This window comes from Nymphaea colorata, chromosome 12 (assembly GCF_008831285.2).
Source record: "Nymphaea colorata isolate Beijing-Zhang1983 chromosome 12, ASM883128v2, whole genome shotgun sequence".
Taxonomy (NCBI): Eukaryota; Viridiplantae; Streptophyta; class Magnoliopsida; order Nymphaeales; family Nymphaeaceae; genus Nymphaea; species Nymphaea colorata.
In genome coordinates, this window is record NC_045149.1 from 14561378 (window position 1) to 14582035 (window position 20658).

The 20658-nt window shown below is 37.0% G+C and overlaps 1 protein-coding gene and 2 long non-coding RNA genes across 30 annotated transcripts in view; 2 read left to right on the top strand and 1 right to left on the bottom strand.

The window, feature by feature from the left end:
- The window catches only part of LOC116266104 (uncharacterized), a 52732-nt gene extending 39763 nt beyond the window's left edge, over positions 1-12969 (top strand). For 3 of the 14 annotated variants that reach the window (XR_004175258.2, XR_004175255.2, XR_007575063.1), the window contains 3 exons: positions 11919-12028; positions 12400-12502; positions 12816-12969. This is a non-coding gene — a long non-coding RNA (uncharacterized LOC116266104). Of the gene's footprint in view, positions 1-6004; positions 6201-8215; positions 8326-8408; positions 10771-10943; positions 11113-11222; positions 11250-11918; positions 12164-12399; positions 12503-12815 lie in introns of those variants that run through there. The other 11 variants (XR_007575059.1, XR_007575065.1, XR_007575061.1 and 8 more) reach the window with 11 other exon arrangements.
- Positions 1-20658, bottom strand: part of LOC116266102 (replication protein A 32 kDa subunit A-like) — a 62720-nt gene that overhangs the window by 24831 nt on the left and 17231 nt on the right. For 2 of the 15 annotated variants that reach the window (XM_050081006.1, XM_050080998.1), the window contains one exon: positions 20521-20599. The exons of 4 other annotated variants lie outside the window; for them this stretch is intronic. In XM_050081006.1, the coding sequence (XP_049936963.1) occupies positions 20521-20599 (79 nt within the window). Of the gene's footprint in view, positions 1-1983; positions 2062-2179; positions 2267-2479; positions 2580-3494; positions 3609-3721; positions 3959-4089; positions 4213-9539; positions 9889-19069; positions 19630-20223; positions 20451-20520; positions 20600-20658 lie in introns of those variants that run through there. 9 more of the 15 variants (XM_031647197.2, XM_031647196.2, XM_050081005.1 and 6 more) reach the window with 9 other exon arrangements.
- On the top strand, positions 14550-15739 carry LOC126410639 (uncharacterized). The gene is made up of 2 exons (XR_007575070.1): positions 14550-14720; positions 15495-15739. It is a non-coding gene; the product is annotated as an uncharacterized LOC126410639 (long non-coding RNA).

Sequence of the window (20658 nt, forward strand, 5' to 3'; positions counted from 1 at the left end):
AATTAAGAATTCAAAATTTCAAATAATTGAGAAAAACATCATATCATTTTCAAGTTTAGATCAAATGTGTTGACCTTAACACCAAAAGACTTTGAAATGGAAGGAAATAGACTGGTGTAGTCTATATCATGCAGATTTACTTAAAGCAATCACTATATATATAATATATATATACACACACACACACACAAAATTAATGCTTTTCAAATAAACAACTATTAATTTATTTCTTAGTGACCTTGGGTAATAATTAACTTGGCACTGTAAGCAATAGTCCAGAATCGGGTGATCCTGAACCAGTTAGCCGATCCATTACCAAGTCCTCTAGGATTAAGTTACATTTGGGTCAATACTTCACTCGGGAGAGCTTACATCATAGACCATACTGTATTAACATTCCATTAGTTCAAATCTGTAGCGTTGTTCTCCAACCTTGATAATCCCAAAGAGAGCTTTCATAGTAGACCATACCGAAGTAATCTATCATCTGGAGTCATCTCAAGCTATTGAACAGATTCTTTACATTCAAAAATAGATGGCCATAGATAAGCCTCTTCTCATCCTCAACCTTGTGCATTGTGATAAAAGAACAGGAACAAGCATGACAGCCTGCATTCAGGTGTTTTAAGCCTCTGCTTCTTCCCTTGTCTTCCAGCAAAACCACGATATCGTAACTACAGATAAGATGCAGTCACCAAAAATAGGGTAGGCACCCTTTTCTTGCTGAACATGCTCATTAGGTGCTTACACTCGGTAACAAAAGGTGCTACATTGGCCTAGGCTGCTGATCAAGTAAAAAGTCTAGGCAAGGCATGGTCCGAAGAAAAGGAAAAAAATAATATAAAAATGGTGAACTGCAGAAATATTGAGATTAAAATGGAAAAATCTCATGATCGGCATCTATTCAGCTCCACCAGGCAGTGCAACCTAAATGTGATGCCTAGTCAATCAGCCTGGTGCCAAGTACTTAGGCGGGCACCTAGCCGCACCTTTGACTACTAAGATTAGGTGGTACTAACTACTAGACAATCCCAACCAACTGGAGAACCTACTTAAGGACATTAAGGGTGATGATACCTGTTCATAGATATCCTGAACTCATTTCTAACCAGGCTCATTAGGTGCCAAGTTTTAAGGCAACTATAACCAACCGCATTCTCATAACACTGCACATATATATGAAACCATGTATCATATGTGTGCATGTGTCTGCTTGTATGTTTGATGCAAGGTCACAAATATCCTTCCTGAGTTTTTCTTTGAAAAATCTCGAGAGCCCAGAAATTGAAAAAATACAAAAAAACCACGGAGAATATTAAATTATGAACTTCCAACTAATTTTCTTAAAAAAAATATTAATAAAGATTCAATTAATGATTAAAATGTTTAAAAAATATTTAAATTCATTTTGAGAAAAAAGGCCTTGCAATTCTTTGTTGTTTATTCTTTTTTGTGTTTCTTCATGATAGTTTGAAAATATGGCCAATATATGTGCTTATGCTTTACGCTTGCCTCCTAAGCATATACAATGAAGGACCGAACATGGTCTAAAGCTATTCTAGATTAATATAAATAAGCTTTTCGGGTTCTGGGCCTGGCCAAGACACAGCGACATTACTTTTTAAGTTTAATACATAAAATCCAAACTCCAAAGCATGAATGAGGAAATGCAAACCACTACCAAGATACTTTTACCAGCTAGAAGCCCTGTCTCCAACCCTTCACAGCAAAGGCACAAACACTACCACTTCAAAGCATATACCAGGTTTTAGTTTATTTGATAATCCAGAGCTTTGACAAAACAGCTACAAAATTGGCTGCCATTTGCCACAAGTTGCAGTTTCCAGAAATTGTCTTAGCTACATTGAGCAACACGATCACAAAAATGAAGTGGACAAAATAATCATTGTGCACGATCAAGGCTTAGAGAAGCATGTTATGTAAAGAAAATTTACATAGTTTTTTTTTTTTTTTGGTGCATACCTTACACAGAAAGAGTTAAAAAGCCTTTTTCCTTGGAACGACTTCAAATGACCATGAGCACGAACATAACAGCCATTCCTGCATATGAAATATTGCCTTAGGAGAAGCAGCCCTAATAAATAAGATTGGGTGACAACGTAACAAACTTGAAAATGGCTCCCAAAATTTGCACATGGTAGAGAAAGAGAAATTTTACATAGTAATCAGTGCTTTTCACATACGCAACGTTTGGACCGAGGCTGCCAGAGTTCAACTTATGACAAACAGCACTTCATGCGGTTTTCTGTGGATTATGAAAGCACTAGTTAAATTAGATAGCCAAGGAAGAAGCTTACTCAACCAAAGCAATTTCATTTGATTCCTGCACATCATTTACCCTGAGAAATATGATCGACGCTTGCCAAATTTACTATAAAAAAAAATGTTGAAAGCTCAATGTTTCAAATCAGAAGTTAAATACAGGACTAACGTACTGGCAGACATTTGAATAACCTACCATCAGGTAACATCAATTCTTCCCGTTCCATCATCTAGGACGAATTGTGAACATCAGTAACCTTTTCAAGTTTGTTCAACACCATTCCCACCAATGCCACCTTCCAAGCAATGTAATTTAAGTAAGTAGTGCAACAAATAGATGAGAACCACAAAGGATACGTCATAAAACTTCAAGACAGATGGGCCTTCCCGCACCCAACCTCATGCAGTAAAAGTAAATTCAGACAGAAAAGCCAGAGCAAGTGGTAACATTTGATTGTCATTCATAGAATGCCCAACCCTGGGGTCAAAGGTTCATAATTTAATTCAATGAAATATATAGCTGAACATCTGACTAGCTTCTTGCAATATGAACAGACCCTTGATTGCCGACGATGAATGGTGACGTGGCTAGTCACTTGACCAAATTTTAGTTATTAAGCTTGATTTATGAACCGGATCAAATCATAGTTAGCTTTCACAAACAGATTTAGAAGCATGTGAACGACAAGCCGGAAATAGATTAACTTCAAAACTACATCTCTTGACCAATTCCAAAAAGGAAATTTAAAGCACCAAGCGGATGGGGTTTTAGTGAGAACAACAGAGGGCGTAAAAGTTTCAAGTTAATAACTCAGCCAAAAAATGTATAGGTACTATCAAGATGCCAACATACGATAGATCTGCAACTGCATCCAACAATTAGTATAATAAATTAAATTTAAAAAAGAAACTGCGTCCTTCAGATTTTTAGATTCATGAAAGGGGTTTTTCTTTCATAATAAACTATGTTCTTCCAGAATAAGAGAGCGAATGCTAATTTGAATTATAACCTAATAAATGAAAAAAAAAACATGCTAGAAAACGAAACAGGAAAAAGAACGACTAAAGCAGAAGTCCCAAGAAAAGTAAATCGACGAAGACGATCTTACAGAAAGAAGAGGAAAATCAGAAGAAACCTCGTACGGAAGTTAGGGTTAAAAAAACAAGCAAAAAGGAAGGGAATTCAGGCGCTCGACGCGAAAATAACTTACATTATTAACCTCGCATCTGTCCACCACAATATTTGTATTATCATCGGCAGTTTTCTGCACGGCCTGGCTTTTCTGTTTCATAGTGAACGGAATGACCTCGCCATTTCCTCGCTTCTGCGAGACAACCAGCAAGAAACGAGTCAGATCAATTCCCGACTCAAAAAACAGTGATGACCGTGAGATCGGAGGACTGGACGAGTTTTGGGCGACAAGGATTCCACGATCACCTTGAACGTAGACAAGCCGGAACAACCTTTTTCGCTGATTTTTCTCTTTCCCGCGCTGTAGAAACCAACCCGTAAGCCTCAGATTGATCGCTATTCGTGGGTCCCGTGGTGAACACATTTTATACCAATACGTTGGAACCCAAACTGTCTTTCCCGCTTTGAATGATCATCGGACAGGTTACGCACGGGGTTTATCTGTTTCACCGTCAACGGAATGACCCTGCCGTTTCCTCGCTTCTGCGAAAACAACGTGCAAGAAAAAATTCGGATGACCGTGAGATCCGAGGAAAAAGAAAAAATAACCGGAAGAAAAAATTCGGATGACCGTGAGATTCGAGGCGGCGGAGAAGAGTGGGTTGCTGTCATACTTGCTCGAGTACATCGCTCCTACTGAAGACGGACCGCCCAAGATCGAACGAAGCGCGAAAGACATTTTCTCGCTCCTCTGTGGCTGTTTTTCTTTTCTCTTCGCGCGCTGCAGAAGCGAAAGGTCCAAAGCCCTTGGTAGTTGGTGGGTGTTGAGCCCCTTTCTTATGTACGGTGGAACTCCAACGGCTTTTCCCGCCAAATAAGTTACAGTGAACGGATCGGATATAGTTCTGATATGGTTCAGATCCACATACGTTCTTTTTTCCGAAGGGCGAAGGGAGGTTGACGGTAAACATGGGTCGCGTTGCGGTAGAGACCAAGTCATTGTAAGTTGGATAATTATTTAGGTTCAAATTGGACCTGCATCTGATGCAAGGGGAACTGACCATGCATGACCGGTTCGAGTTTGAAAGAGAGGTTTGAAACAAAGCTAAGTCATAACCCTATAAGGATTAACATTCGAGAAATATTTTTTTGAGCGAGCTGATGAATAACAATCCATCATTAGAAAGAGGCCCGAAGGCTTTCCCATATGTGGTCTTTCTCTTCTTTTGATATTTTTAATTTTTATTTTAAAAATATTTTTTTCATCAAATTCGATTCACAAAAGATTCCAATACCAATTCGATTTAGCGAATTTCTTAGCCATTTGGCTTTAAGATTTCGATTCAGAAATAAAGTTCCTACGTTTATTCATAACCTTAAATGCATACTCAAACGTTTACAAAGTTAAATAAACGAAGAGTTCCAAATCAAATTGGCCAAACTAGGCACATCCTGTCCATTATCAGCCAGGCTTGGTAATTTCAGGCATTATTAGACTCATGAAATAAGTAACCTTGTCCAGCTATCAAACAATACAATATGCCAGTCAGAATAATAAATTTCATGGCTGCACGGAGCAACAACGCAATTGCAAAAGAAATTTGAAGAAAACTAAACATCTGTCAAATTTACAGCCATATGAACATCATGGATGTACAGAGACGTATCGTAGAAACCACAAGTAATGTGCCTGGAAGAGACTAGTGAACATGAAAACGGTGTCTCCTCCTCGACCTGTAACAGTAGCGAACACTTCAGGTACAATGCAGATAAAGATAATAGCGCGAAGGCAGGTCATAGAGTTGGAGCAAGAAATCTACTTTTTTGTTGCAAATCTATTTATCTTTCTATGTTTGTGATATTAGTTTCTCACTTATTTTATTCTCATATTTTTAGTTTTTAAAAATTTTAAAAAATTTACCATATTTTTCATATTTTTTTCAAGCTCTCAGAATTATATAAAAAAAAAAGCTTGTCATTTAAAAATTCAAAACCTTATTTGTGACTATGATTAAGAGAAATCACTATTTTGGAGTTCATAGATCAAAATTTCTAGCTGTTTCAAAGAGCAAACCAAATAGAGATAGCACTCACATAACACAACCTGTAGCCAAACAACATGAGCACAAGCAACCAATACTGAGTGTGTGGGTTGTTGCTAGGTTTTTTTTTAAGAAGTGAGTAGAAGGACGCCCCCAAGTTCTCAGGCATTGTTATGAACGAGACCGAAAAAAAAAGCGAAGGACGAAAAGTAGAAGACGATCATCCTCCTAACAACAGTGCCAAGAAGAAAAAGCTTTTAAAACAAATGGGAGGATTCTAAAAGCCTCTTCAAGCTTAGGAATAAAAAAGTTGAGCAGTGAATTATATTGCAACGTATAATATTTAACAATAGATAAATCTGAAGCTCAACATTCAGACACAAAGATAAAACATACTCTATGTACAAGACAGTTTGACGGTGAGCCCCTCTGTCACGCCCGTAACTTTTAGAAAGGGCAGTTTATGAACTTTGTGAAACTAAAGCGTGTTTTTCCAATACTACGTAATGTTTGGGTCGATTCTGAAAGTTTGTTGAGAGGGAAAGTTTATCGAATCCTACCCGCCTCTTTCCTTATTTCACTCTTCAGCGCGGACAAAATTTCTGCCTGCCCGTTAGGACATAATATATTTTTTTTTCCCTTGCCCCGTTGCCCGTGGAGAAGGCTCGTCTTCCTCTTGCAGAAGCTCTCCCGCATCCAGCTGCTCACGTCTGCATCAGCTCCTCTTCCTCATCCCTGTCGAGGTAAGGCACCGGCTTGCCTGTTTCTATCGCGTTTTATTCTCACGTCTGCCTGTGTTTCCTGTCTGCCTTTCCCCAAATCGCAGCCCTAGTCGTCTTATTCGCCCTTTTAACATGAGGAGGGTCGTTTTAGATATGCTTTATCTTTGAAAAAGTAGATGATATTTGTTTCTAAGCCCAACTGATTGTGTCATTGAACATCTTACGGTGGCCAAAATTTATTGGATCTTTGTTGCCTTTTCTGTATTTGAGGAACATGTGATCACTATCCTCATTAGCTTGCTCACACATGACGGTAAGGGTTCTCCTTGAGGTTCAGACAAATCGCCGATTTGCAGAGGCAGACCCAGCTATGCATCCGGCTGCCCTCCTCTTTCCAAACCCTCTCCTCTTTTAAGTCTGGCCACTTCCATCTCCTCCGATTAAAACATGTCATATCATATCATAGGGCTCTTGGCTCCCTTCACTTTGAGCTCCACATAGGATTTACCAAGTTGGACAAGTTTCATATACTAATAGGTAATTGAATTTAGAGAATTGTTGATTTTGTTGGAGAACGTGTGAAGGCTTCATGTTGACCTCAGCTTCATTCCAAAACTTCTTTACCATGCACCTCTTTATTTCGCACCCATTCAAGAGACAGAGCGGTTTCAATAGTTGAAAAATTTTTGAGGATCAGTCCCTGCTCACCTTCAATGTTTAGCACCTGTGTTCGTGTTCATTGACAGTAGCCGTTAGCCGAAGAGATTGTCCATTTCATTCTTCATTCTTCTCTCGTTGTTTATCATGACAAGAACCGGTAAGCATCTTACCGGTTTATATCTACCTGTGAAGTTGTGCATGTGAATCTAGATTATTTCAACAGTTGGTAGCAGAGCCGGTTAATGCCCTATATCATGTCTTCTTTGTTTGGAACCTTATGGGAGAGCAGTAGATATCTGTCCACCTTACAGATCAACGAGGGACGGCGTCCACCGGCGGTCTCTCCCACATAGGGATCTCTCTTTTTGTCCCCTTAAGCTCCTTTATTTTATTAGAGGCCTCATTGAAGCAGGAAATATGGTTAAACTGATGATAAAAAGATGATTCCTTATTGTCTTCTTTCTGCTCCTATTTCCTTTAGTGATTATTAAATTGTCTCTTAATCTTTAAATACTGAAACCCCACAGTGATCACATTTTTCTTTTTTTAAAATAAAAAGCTATTGGCCCACAGATCTCTTCTCACAGCATTTCTTGCCTGTGACTCCGTTGTTAGGTACTGGCAGCGCTCAGTCACTAGCATTTGCTCCAGTAGCAGATTTTTACATCCGAAAGGGCACTTATATATATCTATATATATAATATTTGAATATGTTAATGTGAAAAGAAACAAAAATTGAAGGGCTGATGTGGGCAGTTCATATGTGGCTCCGTCACTGATTTGCGTTCAGTTTCAATCAGTATGGACGGCTTTTCAGCCTTTGCTCCTGATCTCATTCTAATGCATTTGTTTTGTGGTGTTACAATCTGTTGGATGCCTTTTTAAAAATTTTGAAATTTTAATTAGAAAGCCGTTTTGATATTTAAATGTTAACATAAATACAGTAAAATACTACTGGGTTGTATGATCAAAATGTCAAAGTTAAAAAGGCTGCATATTGTTAAAATCAATGCATTATAGCAGATGTGATCATCTCACTATTGGCTAAGATAGGAATGCAGCCAAAATTGTTGCTGTCAGCCTGTGACCTATTGGTCACAACAACACCTTCCAGCTATGAACTAGAGTGCTTTGGAAAAGGGTCTGCTTACAACATGGATGTTATATGAATATCAGACTTTCATACATTGTTTTTCTTTGTTGGTTGCTAAATACTTTTATCTGTTTAGTTATATTTGGGCCTATCCATTGTACTTCCTAGCATTAATGATATTATTGGCTTTTGCTTCAAATTGTATGGTTTCTTCTCCTATCCTTGCCTAGTTCCAAATATTGCTTAGATCTTTCCTGTAATTCTGCTTTTCTTGTATTTGCAGTTATGACTTGTGACCTAATTTTACTGATGGCGGGTCATTTTTGTCGTGAGAAAGGGAAGGCTCAATGAGGCAGCACATTATTGTAGACAGGCTTTAGCAGTCGTCATCTGGTATGCATTTTTTTCCTTGTCTTCTTCCTTTCCTTCTTAATTGGTGGACTGCACTTGTCTAAAAATGTTTCCCCTTAATGCAGCCCCAATTAATTGTCATAGTAACCTTTGGGAATGCGATGAAGGTTCATGGTCCATTACAAGAAGTGAGTTACTTTGTTCTTTGAAGAGGAAATCTGTTTTCTATAAATTCTATAGAATAACATAGTGTGATTTCTTTGCTAATGTACTTTAAATTTGGTTTTCTTTTTATTTGTATTATTCTTGCCCTGTGTGCTTGAGTGTTGTATGTTCATCTTGGCTGCAAGCATTTTGTGTTTTGATCTTCTTGCTAGTGATTATAGTTTTCTGAAGTTTCTGGGTTTTTTACTGACCTTTAATAGTTTAATTAGGAAAAATTGTTTTTGAGAACTTTTATTCTGTTATACTTTGTACAGAAATTGGGAAGAATAAAAAAATACCAAAATTGTTCAAAAAATTCTGAATTTTGGTTTTCTAAAATCCTCTACTTCTGTAGAGTAAAAATATCCCTAGTTTTCATATCGGTTCTTTACAATATAATGTCTTTTTAACCCAGATTTGTGAACCTTTCAGAAATCGAAAAGTCTGCCTCTGTTTTATATCCAAACACTTTTTTACTTTCGCTTTCTGCAGACAGCCTTACATTCAGAGTCTAACAGTGTCCAATCCCATGATTGTCATCATCATTTCCCTAATGATTTTACGAAAGCCACTGCATAGGACTGGTTTATCCTGGGCTTCGTTCAAGGAAAGAGAAGAACTTAACCTAAACCTCTTGTAAAATCAGTTGATGACCTAACATTTATGAGAACTTGTCACCCTTAAACCAACCTTTTATGTAGAATATCATACTTTTGTGGGAAAGTTGGTGAAGTTCGTTCTTCTACTCAGTCTACCCATCTTGTTTTGCATTCACCCATCTCTTTAGGGAGTAGAGCTTATGCCTCCTGGTGATATACCATTTGATGTCAAGAACATTTGTAAAATAATTTTTTTTTAATTTTGCTTAAAAACATTTTAAAAATGTCTTCGCTCATAATGATATGTCTTTGCTTTACTCTTAGTATCTTCTCGAGTAGGAGAAACTTTCAAGTTTTTGTTGTCAATCAATGGAAGAGGAAAGCTGAAAAAATCCTGGATTTGAACAATAAGGAAAACTCCTATGAAGCTGAGAAAGTCAAGACTAGGAAATGCTATTGACTCTGGTGTTCAAACATTTGCAAGGATTTAGCCTGAAAATATATTGAGAGAGAAGCCACAATGCTCTGTAAGATCTTGGCAGGTAGCAAAATGAGTGTTGAGAGATGGGCTCGGGGCTTGTGTAGTTGTTCATCTGAGTCAGTAATCAAGAGTACCGGGTAGGCATAAAGCTGATTTATGTCTATTTCGCGAAGATAATGGCTTATGAACCTTTGGCTCGTTGAAAACCCGTAAGGTGAAGCGGGTTGGACACGTGACAAAGCTACACATAACCACCAAAGCAGTGGAGCTTCGTAGTAGCCTTTGAGGTGGTGAGGTATTCCCTCAAAGGTGAAGGTCGGCCTGAAAAAAAAAAATCAAAAGGCAAAAAGCTGAATGCAAAAAAAAAAAAAAAAAAAAAGAAAAAAAAAAGGTGTCTGCCAAGAGATGAAAGACATGAAGGCTGAACTCGCAGGAATTGAATGTAACGATCTTTTGTGGATGTGTGAATTTGGGGTCAATATCTGCTCCTTTTTTTTGATTACCTAAGATGTCGAGGATGATTCCTTTATGTTCACATTTTGGAAATTGAAAGATATCCCTTCTAGAGGTTCAACGACATTGATGCGAAATGAATCCTAATCCTTGTATGGTACTATGGGTAAGTGAATGACATATTATTTGCACAACACGAGCACTTAAGTTTATGAGTTAAAGTGATAATTTTGAACTATTTCAAAGTAAAATTTGACATCTCTTGTTATGTTTCGAGGTTTTCTAGGCATAAGAGGAACTAAACGATCCCCTTTGGTCTTGAAAGGTGTTTGCCATTTCATTAACAAACCACTAGTCCGTTCATGGAATAGATGAAACTCTTCAAACCTAGTCCACTCATACTGAATGTGACAATTTGTCCATCTTTTCTTTTGTCTTCAAAGAGATCATTTGGGAACCTGACCCATAATTCCATCTTAACCGAGTGTCTTCAACCCGTTGAAATGTCTTCAACCTGTTTTTCAATGACATAACCCAGACTTAGGGAAGATCTCTTATTGGTCGATCTTGAACTGTGACATTTTTGAAAAATTTTATCCTTTAAAGTTGTATGAGTTTTGTTCCTGGCTTCATCTAATATTTGTCTTGGCTTGCAATACATGGTTTTGCAAAATGGGGTGGAGTTATTCTTCATCGTCACCAACCACCCTCACATGCCTTTGCGCTGTCGCCTTCATAGTTTTGGACCAGGTTAGTATTCAGTTTCTTCTTGTTTCTTCTTGTGTCTTATTAGTTGAGTGTCATGGATATTTTGACTAGTATGTGTTTGTTTATCCATAAATCAAGATAGTATCCTGCATTGGGGAAAAATTATGATATTATTGAATTTTTTCTCATTGATGCTATTTATGCTGTGTCACTAGGCTGGCTGAATGACCTACTCCCCGTCGATTGAGGCTGTTGCTTTTAATCCAGTTCTTCCCATTCCCACGAGATGCTTTTCCTACATTGGAGGAGAAGGTGAGCCACGAGATGTTTTTCCTACATTGGAGGAGAAGGTGAGCTGAGGTTGGTCCACAATTATGTCAGAATGTAAGTTTTTTAGGCTTGAAAATGACACAGCTAATGCTTATTTCAGAATGTTGTGGAAAGCTTGTTTGGTTTTTGATGATTTGCTTTTGGTTTTTGATGTTCTTATCCAGGTAAGGCCCAGGATCATGAACTAAAAGGTGAACCAGTAATCTTTTTTTTCCCAAGAATAATTCCTAACACTTGATATGGCAAGCATTTTATGCATTGCATGAATTCTTGAACCTGATCCTAACATTCTGGGTTTTCCTGAACTGCCCAGGCCTGTTGTGGTTGGCGAACCAAGAGCCTTTGATGCCATTCACCATTCAACGATAACTGTTCTAGAAAAACCAAAGTACTTAATACAACCAGAGTTGGCTGTGGAATTGGTTAAAGACATCCTTAGGAATGTGTTGTTGATGTACTGAACACGAAATAATGCCTTTACTTTTCATGTTTGTTGTGGTTTAAAGCATATGGAAGATATGACTCAGGGTCGTCTCTGTCATGAACATGTGTGTGTGTGTCTCTCTCTCATACCCAAGTAGAAAGACACATGCACGTGCACAAGTACTGAAAAACATGTATTTGTTGATGTGTAGCTAGCGCTTGAATTCGTGGCATTTATAAAATATCACAATGCAGGTGGATATGGCTGATTGGTGTATTTTATGGGCCCACTGTTCAAACGTGCATATGTTTTTATTAGAGCTAACATGTCAATTCATACAGTTAAAAGCATTAATAGAAGCAAATTCTTGTTCTTTCCTACAAATGATATGTGCCTCATAGAGGGAGGGAGTTATGCAAGTTTTTTGTCCATGCAGGTGATTGCCTTTTCTTAGCTGCAAAGTCAGATGGGACTCCTCATCTCCTGAAGGCTGCTTTTGAAAATTGCCATAAGCACAACTTTCAATTTTCCTATTTTCTTTCTGCTGTGAGCATCTGTCGCTTTGGCCCTATTGAATTTTATTGGTATAGTCATCATGGCCAGTGACCATGCTGCAACAGAAGATGCCACATATTATTTGGCCTTCATCTTGATCAAAAGAGAAACAGATTATGAATCACGGTGTGGATCAAATTGCTGGCAAACTGATTCTATTCAGTGGATATAGACTTGTCATCTATCACTTTTTTGTTATTTTCTCAAGTCTTTTAAGATTTTTCTTATTTTATATATTATTTATTGTTTGACTCTAAGCCCAACTGATTGAGTCATTGAGTCAGCCAATTCACCAAATGGGCACCCTAACCAATTTGATTAGTGAGATTTTTTATGCCACTGATTAAGATTGTTGTTGACAGGAAAAATGCTCATTGGCATACTTGATTCTTACCAAAACTATATTGGGGAGCACAAGGAGCAAGTCATTGATGCTGTTACACTGACGACAGCATCTATGCCCTTGTAAGTTTTAAGTACTTTATATGTGTAGTTGCTTTTCTACCAACTAGATGCGCACATGTATAGATCTTGTTCATGCTTGCTAGTGGTATTCAAAATTCTTGGACTATACAATTGATGACATGCCTATTGGTAAGCATTTATTTTTTATGAAAATCAGTTTTTTAATTATTCCCATCTTGTTACATATGAAAAATAATGCATATTTTTTTGCGTGATCAGGAGTATAATGATTGGTATTCATCTTGTTGGATCTTGTTGTTCTTAAATTGTCGACGTTGGGCCTGGCATTGATTGGTTCTGTTTGATATTTCAGTGGGTTGGAGATGCGCTCATTTGGGATCCAAATGTAGTATGAAGTTTATGGTTAGACAAGACCATCTTTTTTTAGGAAAAAGGAAGCACTTCCCTGAATATGTCATTCACCGGCAATACCGTCTCATATCCAGACGGGACACCCATTGGTAGACGGAGGCCGTAAGGATACCATCACGACAGTGATGGCGGAGGTACAAGCATATCTCTCTCTCTCCTTCATCCGTTAGATGATGGCAAGACCTCGGTTAGGCTTATCTCTCTCTCTCTCTCTCACACACACACTCATGCCAATGCCAACAACTGGAATTCTGCAACAATATGCGTTTTCTAAATATCAATTGTGGACGGATTAAGTACTGGAAGGCTTCTCCGAAGGGCATGACCTTGTGCCAAGGAGACCTTGGTTGACAAGGTCTGGTGTGGTGAAAAAATCAGGACTGGTGTGGTGATCCTCTTGAACTTGTGGTTTTTCAATGCATCCTTACAGACAAATCAATAATAAAGAAAACCCAACTCCGATTTAACAAATGAAACCAGTAACACATTCTATGAAACGAATAAATTCTAGGTCATGCAATTTTTCTGTGCACCACAATATATATGCGTTATGCAGTTATGCAGTCATATCCGAGTGTATATGATTATATAGTGCACTACTCACATCCGAGTGGGTGGTAAGTTTTAGCAATTTGTGTATGAATTTATGATTGAAATTAATTGTTTTATAATTGTTTCTAAAATTAATGTTTTTCGTTTTTGACCAAGTCCATCATTCAATTTTGCCTAGCAAGTTCGTAGAGTGAACATTGTGGCGAACACACTAATACTCTCTTCTTTATGCTCCTCTTCCCTTTAGAGGTTATTAAATTGTCTCTTAATTTTCAAATACTAAACTCCACCAGAGATCACAATTTTTTTTTTTAAAGCTATTGACCCACAGATCTCTCCTCACAGCATTTCTCGTCTGTGATTCCGGTACCGGCAAGGCTCAGTCACTAGCATTTGCTCCAGTAGTCGATTTTCATATCCGAAAGGGCACTTTTATATATATATATATATATATATATGGTACCGGCAAGGCTCAGTCACTAGCATTTGCTCCAGTAGCGATTTTCATATCCGAAAGGGCACTTTTATATATATATATATATATAAAACAGAGCAAATATTTGAATATGTTCATGTGAAAATAAAGAAACATTGAAGGGATGATGTTGGCAGTTCATATGTGGCTCAGTCATTGATTTGCTCAGTTGCTTGAGTGTTGTATGTTCATCTTAGGTGCAACCATTTTGTGTTTTGATTATAGTTTTCTGAATTTTCTGTGATCTTTACTGACCTTTAATAGTTTAATTAGGAAAAATTGTTTTTGAGAACTTCTATTCTATTCTGTTTTATACAGAAATTTGGGCAGAATAAAAAAAATAAAAAAAATACCAAAATTGTTCAAAAAATTCTGAATTTTGGTTTTTTAAAATCCTCTACTTCTGTAGTGTAAAAAAATCCTTAGTTTTCATATCGTCTCTTTACAATATAATATCTTTTTAACCCAGATTTGTGAACCTGTCAGAAACCAAAAGTGTGCCTTCTTCGTTCGATTTTGAACTGTGACATTTTTGAAAAGTTCTATGCTTTGAATATGCTTTGAAGTTGCATGAGTTTTGTTCCTGGCTTCATCTAATATTTGTCTTGGCTTGCAAAATGGGGTGGAGAGTGCAAGTTTTTTAGGCATGAAAATGACACAGCTAACACTTATTTCAGTTAACTTATTTCAGAAAGTCGTGGAAGGCTTGTTTTTAGATTTGTTATTGGTTTTTGATGTTGATGTTGTTGCTGCAGGCCCAGGATCATGAACTAGAAGGTGAACAGTGCTGTGAATCAAATTGGTTAGGGTGCCCATTTGGTGAGTTGGCTGATTCAGTGACTCAATCAGTTGGGTACTATAAGAATTCAAGCACTAGCTGCACATCAACAAATACATGTTTTTTCAGTACTTGTGCACGTGCACATGTGTCTTTCTACTTGGTATGAGAAAGAGACACACGCACATGTTCATGACAGAGACCCTGATTCATATCTTCCATATGCTTTAAACCACAACAAACATTATGCATTAAACCACATAAAAAGAAAAGGCATTATTTCGTGTTTAGTAAATCAACAACACATTCCTAAGGATGCCTTCAACCGACTCTAACGCCAACTCTGGTTGTATTAAGTACTTTGGTTTTTAATGGCATCAGAGGCTCCTGGTTCACCAACAGGACAGGCGACCAAGTTCAGGAAAACCCAAAATGTTAGGATCAAGTTCACGAATTCGTGCAACACATAAGATGCTTGTCATATCAAGTGTTAGGAATTGTTCTTGGGGATGATTTTTACCAAAACTGGTTTGGGGAGCACAAGGAGCAAATCATTGATGCTGTTACACTTGTGTGTGGTATTCAGCATCTATGTGTTCCACTTACCTCAGTGCTTAGTGGATTGGACAATTGTTGTGAATTTGGTAAACTTATTAATCTCATTTAGACTGACTATGTTCTCCTGTCTTGTTTTTCTTCGCATGACTATGATTAAAAGTCTTCTTTATAGCTATGTATTTCTGTAATCTACTTTCATAGCAATAATGTCTTGTATTAGTGAGTGTAATAATGGTAAATTTGTCCGTTGTTGCAAGGTTGTAGATTCAATGTAAGATGATAAGGTGCTAGAAGTTGTAGATCCTAGCTGATGATGGGAATCCCCTTGTAAGTTTTAAGTATTCTTTACAATTATGTAATTTATATGTGCAGTGCTTTTCTACTAACTAGATGTGCACATGTATGGATCTTGTTCATGCTTGGTGTTCAAAATTCATGGACAACACAACTGATGACATGCCCATTGGTAAGCATTTGTTTTTTATGAAAATCAGTTTTTTAATTCTTCCCATCTTGTTCCATATGAAAAAGCATTTTTTTTTTTGCGTGATCGGGGGTATAATGATGGATCTTATTGTTCTTTAAATTTTATTTTGCTTATCCATGTTGGGCCTGGCATTGATCAGTTCTGTTTGATATTTCAATGGGTTGGATATGCCCTCATTTGGGATCCAAATGTAGTATTGTAGTATGAGTTTATGGTTAGACAAGACCATCCTTTTTTAGGAAAAAAGGATCTGCGTCTCATATCCAGACAGGGCACCCATCGGTAGACGGCGGCAGCAGACCACTACCAATAGGCTGGTAGAGCGGTAAGTAGATTATCCATCGGCGATCAGTGATGGCAGCCTAGGTACAAGCATCTCTCTCTATTTTGTTAGAAATGAGGGCTGGCCAAAAGGCCCCCTGTTTTCAGGCCTATTCTCTCTCTCTCTCTCACTCGGTAGACGCTCATGCCGATCTCGACCTGCATCCATTTACTTTTTTTATTTTGATTTTTTTTTCTAAATATTTACTTTTTCGATTTCGATTTTTTTTTTCTCAATATCGATTGACGATGGATTAAGCAGTCTAAGGCTTGTCGAAGGGCATGACCTTGGTTGACAAGGCAGAGCTTGTGGCGACGACCTTAGTGTCTCTAGCGAAAGGTAGTGTGGTAAAAAAATGAGGAATGGTGTGGTGATCCTCTTGAACTTGTGGTTTTACGGGTTCAATTCTGGATGTTGACATAGTTGAGAAACCAACTGAAGCCAACGCAATTACTCTAGCGTACCGAACAATTTAAATGGTGGTGCATCCTTACAGACACATCGTAATAAAGAAAACCTAACTCCGATTTAACAAATGAAACCGAGTAAAATGAAAACTTTTCTACCGGCAGCCTAACACATTCTATGAAATGAAAATTCTAGGCCATGCAGTTTTTCTGTGCACCACAATATATATGCGTTTATGCAGTCATATCCGAGTGTGTATAATTGTATAATGCACTAGAATTATTGAGTAAATATGATTATTAACATTACGTTCGATTAGTGTGATCACCACAATATTATTTTCTCAAGTTTGTTGATCGGAACGTTCACACTACCTACTGTACTTGCCAGGGCAATATGACATAGATATGCCAATCCTGCGCTTTACTCATGTCGAGATGTTTATTGGGTACGGCAACATAATATATTAATTTTAGAGTTTCATTTATTATGCATGTTAATTATCAAAAATGTAATTTGTATCTTAGAGAAAGAGCCGTGTCAATATACCTGTTCATGCGTTTAAAATCATTAATTTTAGAAACAATTATAAAACAATTAATTTCACGAATATAAGCTTAAATCATAAATTTATACACATTGCTTTACTGATAAAATCAATAAAGCCAATATATACTGTTTTCTTCAATAGTTACTGAGCAATTGTTTTCAATCCGCTGCCATTATACTTTTTCCTTTTTCACTTGCCATATCCTTTATTCTCTATTTTCGCTGGGCACCGGTCCAAACTCCAAAGGCCTCTCTAAAAGTCAAGCTTATTGGCTAAATTTTGTTGAGCTATTGGTCCTAAAGAAATAACGGAAACTGATTAGCTATGTGCATAGGATCTAGTTCAATAAGCATATAGGCTAAGTATATATCTATATAGTATAATATAAAAAATTGAGCCTCTATACCGTCGCCCGCTACCCAATGTATATTGTTTTCTTTAAATATCTTTATTACTATTACTAATTATTTTTTTATTTTGCATAATATTAACTTATCAGTTGTTTTAAGACGCTGCGGTATTCACCTCACCCTATTCTCCCTCTCTCATCTTTTCTGTTGGCTTCCATATACTTTTAGCTTGTCAACTTTGCGGGATCGCATAATATGTTTGTCAATTACCTTTGTCAATGATGGCATTTCCGTAGTCTGAAACGTTCAAGTTAAATTGGCAAAAGATGTTTAAAAAAAATTAAAACACATTTTATTTTAATTAGAATGAGAAAATTTCAAATATTAAAAAAAAATCCAACAAATTGGCCAACCAACTGATACTCATGTTCCACGTAAAGTTTTCACGAAGGATCGTAGATTTTAAAGCATTCAGACTCACATGAGTAATTACTTCAGTTTGTCTGTTCAACCCTAAAAGATGATACGTGCACTTTGACCAACTCGATCATTCTTTCTAATAGACTTTCAATTTTGCCCTAGCAAGTTCGTAGAGGCAATTAGTTCAATCAGCAAACTTGAGAAAATAATATTGTGGCGATCACACTAATCGAACATAATTTTAGTAATCATATTTAAACAACTAAGCTACCTTTCAAAATTAAAACTAACCACCTATTCGGATGTGAGTAGTGCATTATATATTTATATACACTCGGATATGACTGCATAAAGCGTATATATTGTGATGCACAGAATAGTTGCATGGCCTAGAATTTTCATTTCATAGAATGAGCTTTTACTGGTTTCATTTGTTAAAATCGGAGTTAGGTTTCCTTCATTATTGATTTGTCTGTAAGGATGCACCACCATTTAAATTGCGCGTTGCCCTACAGAGTAGTTGTTTCCTTCATTATTTATTTGTCTGTAAGGATGCACCACCATTTAAATTGCTCGTTGTTAGTGTTCTTTGATAATTGATTACAAAGAATATGTTACGGAAACTTCTCTATTGTTACCTGTGCTTATAAAATGATCAATGAGTGGCTTCAGTTTGTTTCTCAACTATGTCAACATCCAGAATTGAACCCGTAAAACCACAAGTTCAAGAGGATCACCACACCAGTCCTAATTTTTTTACCACAGCACTACCTTAGGCTGTCCCCACAAGCAATGGCCACAACCTCTCCAAGGTTTCCTCGGCAAAAGGTCATATGCCCTTCGACAACGGAAGAGGCCATAGTGAGAAAAAAATTTCTTACGACTACTTAATCCGTCGTCAATTGATATTTAGAAAAAAAAAATCAAAATCGAAAAAGGAAATGAAAAGAAAACAGGCCTGAAAACAGAGGGCTTTTTGGCCAGCCCTCATTTTTAATGGAAATGAGCCCTCATTTTTAATGGAAATGAAAAGAGAGAGAGAGAGAGAGAGAGAGAGAGAGAGAGAGAGGTGCTTGTACCTCGGCTGCCATCATTGATGGCCAATGCATAATCTACTTACCGCTCTCCGCCTATTGGTGGTGGTCTGCTCCCGCCGTCTACCAATGGGTGCCCAGTCTCGATATGAGACGGTATTGCCGGTCAATGACATCTTTGACCACAAGCGTTTCCTTTTTACTAAAAAAGATCTCACATAAACTTCAAACTAGATATGGATCCAAATGAGGGTATATCCAACTTAATGAAATATCAAATAGAACCGATCAATGCCAGGCCCAACGTCGATAAAGCAGATCCAACAAGATGAATACCAACCATTATACCCGTGATCACGAAAAAAATATGCATTAAGCGGAACACAGATGCTGAATACCACACACAAAGTCCAGAGTCTTCAATGTAACAGCATCAACAACTTGCTCCTTGTGCTCCCCAAACCAGTTTTGGTAACAATGTCCCTGGTATGGTAGACGCTCTTCCTAATATTTCCATATACAATGCTGTGTTTTCATGAATAACGAATAATAACAGATTAAAATAAAACTAATCAGGCCATTGGTAATTTTCCAGATAATTGAACAACCATGAGCAAGTGGAGAAAGTTTAGAAACCAACAAAAGGTTATACACCCGGTTTCACCACAGAAAGATTTTAGAACTCAACCACCAAAACTGCTTTGTTTCTTGTTTTCTGTAACGATTTTTCCTTTTCATATGCTTTCTTTTGTAAGCATATCTCAATTGTCAGTTCATAGTAGCTTCTACTGCTTGCCTTCTCAGATGTGCATTTCACTTCTCTTATTGACACAAAATAAGACATTAAACAAAATTCCCATTCAAACGGGAAAGGGTAGAGCAGAATCATATTTAAATTGATTTCAATTCGACAAGCTCTAACTAGCATGAGTTATAGAAGGCTGGACAGACATAAATAATTAAAAATGGATGTTGGCATACGTAAACAAGATCAATGGACATTGTAGTGAAATGGATCTTTGTCAAAAAAATAAAATTTTTGACTTTTCATGTATACAATTATTAAATATGAAATCTTTAATACAAAATCTTTTAAAAACGACATCATAGATGATCTTCTAACACATGGATGTCTTTATCTTTGACTCAAACATTTATATCAATCTTTTGACAACATTACACACAAAATAATTGGAGATCATAAATTGTTCAAATAATAGACATCTCCTTTTCCAAAACCATCCTCAATCAACATCTATGTTTGGTGATCCTATGCACAACATTTATATTTGATGAGAAAACAATATTAAAGCCATCATCTATGCCCATTTTTTCAAGTTTTTTTGGATTTTTTTATTAATTTTTATTTTTTTATGATTTTCAGGATTTATTAAATGTTTTAAGTTTTTTAAAAATTTACCAAGATTTACAATTTTTTCGTATTATAGCTGAGAACTTCCTCACCGTATAATACACGTACACGATATATGTGACAATGATATGTACTTCAGGAATTGAAGCAGATATGTTAAAACAAAAATCATAATGAGCTCTACTTGATTAGCGACAGAGGTTGATGTCCCACGGAACCATTCTGGAAGACCGAGAGCGTTGAACTAGGTTGCATCTGTGCACCTCCAGACTGTAGTTTCACATAATCAAGCAACAGACAAGCATCAAACACAAAGTGCAACAGAAATAATAGAATATACCTGTCGTTTGACATGGTCCACATGGACGGCAATACAATCAACATAGTGGAAAGTGAGTTCATCAAAATCAGTTATTGGCCTAAAAATACAACAAAATCAGCCTAGTAAGTCCATTAAACCCAATTAGGTTATCATGAG